Consider the following 10,140-nt stretch of genomic DNA (forward strand, 5'->3'; position numbering starts at 1 on the left):
CCGCGGGAGAGGAATATAGGAAAGACCAGGAAGTGGCAAGGTGGGTTGGAACACCAAGAGCCAAGTGGTTAAGGCCAATGTTTGTGGCGACTAACGCGCACAGGAGTCGGGCTGGTGTAGCCTAACATACATGTTTGTGACACCAAAAGGTGACTGTTATACCAAAATAGTTTTAAGACCAAAAACAGGAGTTAGTTTGAGCGAACTCAGAAACTGAATTAAATACCATATAGAAAACCAGATCCTAGAACACAACGGCCCCAACACAGCAACGAGGTGCCCTCACCTTGCGAATGATTCGGTAGAATTCGCCTGCCTTTATAATATTACACAGCCTTTGGAGCTAGGATGGGGGAGGATCGAAGGTGTACTAAGTCGAAGAAGTAGGACACCTGGTTAGCGCGGACACCAGGGAGGGTAGGCGTGGGTCGACTTATGTCCTCGTATAGCTGCAAATGTGCTCACTCGTTGTTGTTGGCCACCAGAGAAAGGTTTTTCGAGAGTGGTGAAGATGGTCTTTGGGGTCATTTAGGTTAGGGTGGACCAGTAAGGGGGGTCACCACCTAAGTCAATGAGACCGGCGAGGAAGTCGACCTTGCGTCCTCTTGCTTGGTTCATCGATTAAGCGGAATCGAATCCTCTTCATCCAGCAATGTCTCGAAGTTGGGAGTGCTGGAACTTCGTGGATTTGGGCTTTTTGATCACTACCCTGCTGCGCAAGAGCGTGTGCACTATGGTTGCGCCCAGAGAACATAGTAGATAGGGTTGGTACTAGTGCATCCTGGGTGACACCAATGGTAGTTCCGGTAGTGTGGTATGGGTGTACCACATGAGAAGTGGTTAGGATGGACCAGGAGGGGATCATGTCGAGGGTAGGTGGAGGAGGGCGACACCGGTTGAGGGTTAGATAAGGTGGGTGGGACACCAGGAGTTAGTGTATGGAGTGGGACCAGGCGAGGGACCACAAGGGAGGGTTAAGATGGTTATGAGTGGGATCAAGTAAGGTTAAAGGAATGGAACAGATTCCCGGGAGGACACCCGAGAGAGGAGTGCGTGGTCCTTTGTGTCTTTGAGGGAGGCTCGAGTGCAAAGGAATAATAGTGTCCGAGAGAACGTGATGAGTGTTTATCCCTGTCTGTTTCCTTTTGTGAATCGGAAGAAGCCTTCACTTCATGCTGCCCTTCAGGACTTTTAGCTTGTGCGAGTGCCTTCAACTTCACCCGGACTGACAAGCCTAGCTGTTCTGATTATTTTGCCGAAAGTGTGGTGCTGATGGGTGGTGACTTTAATCAAACCGGCCATTCCCTGCAATGAAAGGGGAGAAATGCAATCCCTAAAGAAATAAGAGGAACGAATGTTTCAAATCTATATTGTCTGGCCTAAAGACATAAGACCCCCCTAGACGAGTGACTGCACAGATTGAGCTGTATTCCGAACCTCCATGAAGAACACCTGGAGGATCCGAGCTCAGCTCGGGAAGGGTTCACTTTCACCTGGTGGTGGATCAAATAGCAGAAACTGGGAGATCACAGATCATCAAGTTCGACCGATTAGAGAGCTTTCTACTCATCATCTGATCTTTGGTTTATTCAAATTTGAGATTCAATGGAAGGTTATGGTATGTAAATTCGAAGAAATGAGCGCCAGAAGCTAAGAGGTGGTACAAGGAGGAGGACCGGACCAGGAAGGGGTGTGGGAATATAATGAACACATTAGAGTGCGCTTCCTAAGTGGTTTTCCAACTACTACGATGGATAATGGAGAAAGCAGGGTTAGTATTAACAGGAGAGGCTGATAAATCGTGTGTGCTCTGGTGAGGAAACAAGTACTCTTGGTGGGTTAAGCCCATACGGAAAAATGAGGTGTGGAGGACCACCTAGGTGTTGAGGAAGTCTCCACTATTTGACCCGAAAGTCTAAGTGAGTGTAAGCCGAATTGGGAACAGGGCAAGCCCCATTGAGGTGCTAGGATCGATGAGACAACCTACCCGTAGAGCAACGTGAAATACGGAATTATAGGGTTGCTTGAATATTTTTATTCCAGTAGTTCGACCACTTCCCATGACATAGTAACATACTTCCAGATACATTTCCAGGTAACTAGAGAGAGACACAATAAACAGAAAGGGGTTTTGCGACGAGTGCGAAAAAAGGGGATGTTTCCGTTTTTTCTGACAAGGATAGTGGTTTTTGGGGTTCTGTGTTTTGGCAAAACAAAATCAATTGCTTTTGGCGCCTTACTCAACTTCAGAATTTATTGAAAAACCCCCTTAGTTCTAGCATCCTCAGGCCAAGGCTGGACCGTTAAGGCATGAATCAATAATAAAAAGAATTCATTTTTTCCCGGATAACCTTTCCGGGTACCCCAACTTTCAGACAGCTGTTTACCGGGTATCCTATGAGAAGTTGAAAATATTACGCAGTAAATTGAATATGTTCTTTGAAATACTTGTTAGTAGCACACCTTTACAAAGCACATTGGTGAAGAAATGTTCTTGGTAAGGAATTTATTCCCAGATTTGGCCAGATGTATCTGGATAATATTTCCCTGACTACTATATATTGGATAGCGGGCTTCTAATATAGGTGTGGTTGAGTCCACAGGAAAATTAATAACTATGATTGTGGGACAGATATCCATGAAGGTCCAGAGCCATCAAGGACTCTAACCCAATCGCACCTAGATCTCCGGTACCGCCACCGTAATCCTTAATCCTTTAACCCTAACCCCTGAACCTACATTTACTAATACAATACTAATCCACTAGTGGAATACGTAAGTACTAATAATTGAGTGAATAATATTGCGCGTAGGACACACCAAGGTGAGGGGCCTATGTGCTGCACGGTGTGACCCGGGTGAATTGGCCACATCGAGTGCTGATCGTCATGGAGGCTAAATCCTTGAACCAAATAGAGGCATTATCACCTGGAGAGCGGGGGTGGCGCTGTTGGTCTTAGTGGTGTGAACCCAAAAGAGGGTACACTCTAAGTTTGTGTTTTTGATGGGTTAATGGTATGTTTTATGTGTGGTGAACCAGAAGAATGCGCCGCGGTGCGATATAACTACTGTTAATTATAACAATTAAATTAGGTATCTGGTAACAAATACGTGTGGGTATAGACGATTTGTTATACAGTAAGTACAGTTGTATGCAGTAAAATCCTAGAATCTAACATAATATAATATAATGAAGAACACATAAACCCTGGTCTCGTTGATGTAATTGTGGTATTATAAATCTTTACTTATAAGTCCTATATTCCTCTTGCGTTTCTAGACAAAGGGTGTACGTGAAACATATTCTTAGTTTTAATTTGCTTAGAACTGCGGTCTCCAAAAAGGTTAAGAACCGCAGCATGGCCTTAAACGTACAGCGCGAGTGCAGGTGAACTAGCTGCATGTAGCGTCAGCCCGCGTAAAATTGTTTACCGACTGCATGAGCTGAAATAAAACTGCAAGAGGCGACAGCCGGAATGAAACGTCGAACAAAGAGAATCACTCGTGGATCGAGATTTTACACCGAATGGCTCTCGACCGCATATCGCCGTACGACGCGCGTCTAGAAATGAGAAGGCATCATCTTCACGATCTGTCAACTTATGCGATGTTTATCGTAAGGCAGCGTGACAGCTTTTTACGGAACGTGCATCGCTGCATGTATGTGTGCAATCGCCTGATCGCCATCGGTAACAGTAAACTAAAACGCGTTGATCGCTAAACTCAGCGCCATGCAGCCTATGTACGTATATCATGCGAACGAGGGCTCTTCGTTTCGGGTTCACGCTCTAAATATCAGCGAGATGTGTGCTCCTAAACATACAACGGCTATTTGTTTACCAGAACCCAGCGCTCTCCCAGACCCTTCCCTTTTCAACAGGGATAATGTCGCTGTTCAAACCGGATCACCGCCTGCCACCTGGGCTGCATGCCAACGCATGTAAGTACAGCTGATAGGGTCTATGTCCCCCAGGGTACTGCCGGAACGTACCCTGGGTACGGTCAGGTATACCGGAACGTACCCTGGTACTAAATACTACTATCTAATATGCCGGACCGTGCCTCGCCTACTCCACTAACGAGTCTAGGGAGTCGCCTACGCCTACTCCCTAACTCTAACCCTAACCCTAATCCTAATCCCAACCAACCCTAATCCCAACCCTAACCCAAACCCTAACCATATCAGCTAGATAGTTACCAGGGTACGTTCCGGCAGTACCCTGGGGGACATAGACCCTATGAGCGTAAGGGCACCATGCAGCGAAGAAACTTTTTTTGGTTTGTTCTGGCTCGCAGCCAGTCGAGAACACTGGTGGACTTATATTATTGTCTAGCTGCTAGCCTGCTATACATGCGTGTCCTCGTGCCCTCGAAAACACGTAGTAAGCCGTGCTGCACTGATCAGCTGAACCTAACCATGGACGATATACGCGCAAATGAGTGACGAATTCCACTATGCGTTGTGATCGCAGACGAATTTGCGACTCTTCGCCGTGTTTTGCACTGGCCCGCGGCCAGTCTGGGCTCGCAAGGAGAGCAATGTGTTTTTGACAGCAGCGATGCGACGCGTGTACGTGTTAATTGGTAAGTTGCGTCTTAGTACATATTGTTGCATACCTGTACTAAGATAAACAATCGTGGAGATCGAGCTCTTTTGCGCGAAAAGAAAGAACGCAAAGCATAACAATATGTGTACATAAACCTGCTGGGCAACTGATACTTGGTGGATCACCACTGTAGGCACGCGTCGCTGTTTTAGGCCGCGTCGCGATTCGACTAGAGGGCGCACGATCGCTTGCTATCTTGTTGTAGTGTGTTGTTATAACTATCCCATCATCGGGGCAGGTCCAACGTTCGCATATCGCTGTTGGTGTTATGATCGCTGCCGGGAGCACATACAAACGCGCATCACCTGAGGGCGGCTGACATCTTGGGCGCGTTTGCTCTCGCGGATCGGCGATACACGATGCAGTTTAAGAAGTGGAGGCGAAAGAAGCTGAAGTTCTGGAAGCGAGCGACGCGGTACGGCAAGTTTGAGAACGATCGCTTCGACGGCAACCTTTCCGACATCGTCGAAGAACAAAGTGAAAATGACGACGACGATGGCGATGACTACTGCGCTATCAATACCGAGATGGTGCAAAACACACACAACGAAACCGCGGTCCGTGCGAGTGCCGTAATACATGCTGGCGGTGATAGCGATGACGATAGCGACGACGACGATGGCGACGGCGCAGCGAGCGACAGACCAAAGATACCAGCGACGTTCATTACCATTCCTGCGGAGAAGAACTGTGTGTTGTACGAATCAGCTGATTGCATAGTCAGCATCGAGAATTCGATAAACCAGAAGACGGGTTGCACCACGCCAAAGAAATCCGCAACTACGAAGAAAAAGGTCAGTCGGCGTTCGTTCCGCTAAGAGCGATGCGCTTGCCATGTTAATTGCCATGTAAATATATTATAGTTATGTGTCAGTGTGCAGCGGCAGCCATGGCGGCAGCCAGCGTTTGTTCTAATTGCTGCACATGAGCATATATAGTTATGTGTCAGTGTGCAGCGGCAGCCATGGCGGCAGCCAGCGTTTGTTACAGATGAGCATTTGGACGGCATTTGCAGGAAATTGTCGGCAATAATAGGTGAAAGAGAGTATAGAAACATTAAGACTTTGGTAGTAAATAAATTTCGTATTTATTTAGCATTATATTTTATTGAAACGCTCTAAGTGCCTGTGGCCGATATGGCCGATATAAGGTGGTGTGTGTGTCTGTCTGTTGGTTATGTGGATGGTGTGTTGGCGGTCTGCTTGGTGTGTGCTGTTGGGCCGTCTGTTTTGTATCGTCGTGTGTGTTGGGTCTTGTTTGTGTGGTGTGTGTGTGTGTGTGTGATGTGTCGTGTGTGTGCGTGTGGTGGGTGGTGTGTGTTTGTGCCTTGTGTGTCGTGTGTCGTTGTGTGTGTTGTGTGTTGCGTGTGTGGTGCATGTGGGCGCCGGATGCTCGGCGGCGCCTGTGTGTGTGTTTGTGCTGTAGCTGGTGTGTGTGTGTGTGTGTTGTGTGTGTCGGTGTGTGTGGAGTGTGTGTCGTGCTGTGTGTCGTAGGCTTTGTTTGTTTGGTTATGTCGTGGCCGCTGCCGTGTGCCGCCCACGTGAGGTTGTTGTGGTGGTGGTCCGCGCAGCCGTGTGTGTTGTTGTGTGTGTGTGTGTGTGTGCTGTGTGGTGTGGTGTGTGCTTGCATGTGGTGTGTGTGTGTGTGTGAGGTTGGGACTGTGCGGCACGGCGCTGCTGGTTATGTGTGTGTGTGCGTGCGTGTGTGCGTGCGTGCGTGCATGTGCGTGTGTATGTGTGTGCGTGCGTGCGTCTGTGCTATGAGTGGTATTACTGAAACTGAACGAACGTGACCTTTTCCATGTAGTTTCCTTGAGTACGTTTAGATATGAGTACATTTGTGTGAGGTACATATAACACAAGCATCACCTCCCCCCCCCCGTGACTCACGATCGCATCAACACCGCATATACTTTTCACAGATAAAGAAGAACGCATGGCGTTTTTGCAAGACGACGTGGAAGTACCTGAAGTTGGGATTGATTAATATGTACCCGGCAGTATACAACGTCGCTGATCCTCGCTTCTCCTGCACCTCATATGGGACCTCGTCGTACAAGCAAAAGCCGCGTTACCAATACCCGGACTTCTCTTAATAAGTACCTGCTCCACTAAGCGTGAGCACGCGTGCGTGCATCTGCGAAGTATTTTTTTTACAGAATTGGGTCACATTCGTGCATTACTGTAACAGCGACGACATAATTATGGTCACAGACTTAAGCCCGGCGCACACGTGGCGTTTTTTATCGACATTAAGCCTGGCGCACACGTGGCGATTTTTATCGACATTAAGCCTGGCGCACACGTGGCGATTTTTATCGACATTAAGCCTGGCGCACACGTGGCGATTTTTATCGACAGTACTGGCGATTTTGTTGCCAGCAACAAAATCGCCGAGAAATCGCCACGTGTGCGCTGCACGGCGTCGGCGATTTTGACGCCAGAAAATATTTCCGCTGGAATATCAACACGTTTGATATTTGTTGCCAAGTCGCTGAACAATCGCTACGTGTGCGCTGACCAGGCGACAGATTCAGGCAACAGTTTTTGGATTAACCAATCAAATGCATGATTTAAAGCAAGTGATCAAATATGGCAGCGCCCGTGGTGTGGTTTGAACAGGTCACGTACAGTTCATACAGTGGTATGTTGCTGACAGATGGTTGCATTGTCGCCGGGTGGCGAGTTTTTAAATCGTAGGATGGCGACTGAAGGATAGGACGGTAACTGATGGTGACGTAGGATGGCGACTGATAGGGTTAGGATTAGGATTAGGGTTAGGGTTAGGATTAGGGTTAGGAGCAGGGTATTAAAGCACGAATAACTTATCAATCTTCAGTCGCCATCCTACGATTTAAAAACTCGCCGCCGGGTGCCGCACACGTGGCGATTTTTATCGATATTACTGTCGATAGAAATCGCCAGTACTGTCGATAAAAATCGCCACGTGTGCGCCCGGCTTAGATTCACACTCGGCTAAAGAGAGCTGCATTCGTTCTTATTTCATTTAGCACATTTCAATCGTACGGCGTGTGGGCACGTGTCGAACACGAATTGTGCGACAACGTTTGTGATAATCATGTGTGCCCTTTGGCTTCTTGAGAAGGATAGGGTATCGACATTCTGTGACAAGCTTTTGCGTGTTATATAAAATTATTATAGAAATATATAATATTTGCTTTCGGAGCACTATAGGTTGTGATATAGGGGTGCTTGGGTGCAACGGCATACGATTTTGTGATTTATCTATTTTGTGACTATCCTGTGATTTTTGTATGAAGCTTCTAGATCGCACATCGTTGCTGATAAAGGCAGATAATTTCCTCGTTTTTTTGTAAAATGTCAATGAGCTTTTGCACAGGTCAGTGTCGGCGGGCACAAAGGCGTCACCTTGAAGAAAGTTTCCGCTATAAATGACGACGCATCAGATATATATATAGATATATATATATATATATATATATATATATATATATCTATATGGGGTTATCGCGATCCCTGTATCTTCCCTATTAGCTGATGTATTATAGTCTGAACTGATTCTGTAATTTTATGCGCTATATCTAACTAACATCAGTTCGGAATATTCTAACACTGCTGCGTTTTACTGATGGGCCTACTCGGTTTGTGATAACATAAACTAAATTACAGTTAAGTGGTTACTGAAGAAACTTGGTCGTCGTACCTTCCATAAACGATGTGACAGTCTGCGCTCTAGAAATTAAACGGGAACTATGGTTTACCGACGATTTTAGAGTGTGTCGCTAAATTCATTTATGGCATAAGATTAGGTTCGGATATTGAAAATTATATAATCCGGACATACAGCGGTTTTATGGTATTCAATGCTGAAAAGAATATTAGTTTATAATATTTGGTAAATGACAATATATGTGGGCAGTAAAATGCATGCGATTTACCATCTATGTCTGATCTCATGTATAGATAGTATATAGATATAAATATATTACATGTTTATGAGATAATATAACATGTTTAATAATTATGTATGTGGCGCCAATGTGTGTGCGCGTAGGTGCGTGTGTGCGTGTGGGGGTGTGTATGTGCGTGCGCGCGCGCGTGTGTGTGTGTGCGCGCGCGTAGGTGCGTGCGTGCGGGTGTGTGTGTGTGTATGTGTGTGTGCGGGTATGTGTGCGGATGTGTGTGCGGGTGTGTGTGCGCGAGCGGCGCGTGTTTGTGCATTGCAATCAAATGCATCTATGGTTCCAATGTGCATTTGTATATACACACAAAATAATGTAATTACAGTTTTCTATGGTAATAAATTAACCAACGAATTAACCAATGAAATTATTATTACACAATGCGTTATTTAGTTTTTGTCCCATAATGCACTTCCCCTCACCACCTCCACACTTTCTCCCCATCCACCCCCTATTTGTACACATCTAAACACTCTGCTTCCCATCTCTCATTTTCAATTAATCTTTGCCTACATCTGTCTAATGATCTGTCTACACACTACAATTTCGATAAATTTAGCTGTAATACGCCAGAAACTGAAGGAGTTGATAAAGTGCGTGTTTCGTATCAACAATTACGGCAGGTTGCGCGAACCTAACCTCGGGCTATCAACGCCAGGCCGTAGCATGTCCACAACCAACTCAGCCATTAATGAACCAATTGGCGACACTGTGATTGGGTTGGAAGTGCAGCTGTGGCTTGGTGCAATTTCTCAGCACAAATCACTGGGAGCAGGCACGTGCACCGGTCGGGCTATAGGGGATGGACAGCGTCGCTCGGTATGGTACAGAGGAAGTGCGACGGGTCGTCATCTTTCAACGATCGAGTCATCCCTGAACCAAGTAGCCTGTTGCTTTATAGGCTGAACTGCACTAGGAGCATGTACAAGTACTCCCCTCCTTCTTAATATTTCAAACTAGACCCCTTAATAAATCTCGTTCTGCCGAATTTGTTTTTGCGTTTACGGCACCCCTGCCCTCCCCTGCACCAAAGGACGTAAGCACCCACGCATTACCGCATTGTTCTATTGACTTATGTATCTTCCACGCACCATCCTGCCTCAGCATCCTTTTTATGACAGTCTCCCTCGAAGGCTGGCTGACAAGATTTCCCGATCAGTTATTGACTGATCTAACAGTCTAGACTGACGACTAACCATCCTTTAGTAGCTAATCATCTTTTTTCCCGTCAAATGCAACGTAATGTAAGAGAGAACTCGCACGCTGATGAAGAGGTGAGGCCTTGACCGCGATTGCTGTAAACACTATCGTAAAAGTGAAATAAAATTCTCCAGACCTCCTCACTTAGCCTGCAACAGTATATTGCGCTTAAATAAATAATGTGCATGCCTGCGCGCGAATGTTTATGGTCGCCTGTATATGTTTGCCAGTATAGACTCTGGGACCATTTAAAGGAATATAATCTTAATAATACTCGATCAAAAAAAACAAATATATATATATATACATATACCTACATATACATATACATATACGCATACGCATACGCATACGCATACGCATACGCATACGCATACGCATACGCATACG

General features: G+C 46.2%; 1 protein-coding gene across 2 annotated transcripts; it reads left to right on the forward strand.

The window, feature by feature from the left end:
* Positions 1 to 4,499: 4,499 nt before the first annotated feature.
* LOC106810918 lies at positions 4,500 to 6,891 on the forward strand. 2 transcript variants are annotated; one of them, XM_014814396.1, is made up of 3 exons: positions 4,500 to 4,584; positions 4,846 to 5,401; positions 6,529 to 6,891. In XM_014814396.1, exons 2-3 carry the CDS (start codon positions 4,967 to 4,969, stop codon positions 6,700 to 6,702), a joined length of 609 nt encoding a protein of 202 aa, XP_014669882.1. In that variant the 5' UTR covers positions 4,500 to 4,584; positions 4,846 to 4,966; the 3' UTR covers positions 6,703 to 6,891. The 2 variants fall into 2 exon arrangements, with proteins under 2 accessions (XP_014669882.1, XP_014669881.1); XM_014814395.1 differs by lacking the exon at positions 4,500 to 4,584 and having other exon boundaries at positions 4,599 to 5,401.
* The last annotated feature ends 3,249 nt before the right edge of the window (positions 6,892 to 10,140 follow it).

This window comes from Priapulus caudatus, unplaced genomic scaffold (assembly GCF_000485595.1).
Source record: "Priapulus caudatus unplaced genomic scaffold, Priapulus_caudatus-5.0.1 Scaffold486, whole genome shotgun sequence".
Taxonomy (NCBI): domain Eukaryota; kingdom Metazoa; phylum Priapulida; class Priapulimorpha; order Priapulimorphida; family Priapulidae; genus Priapulus; species Priapulus caudatus.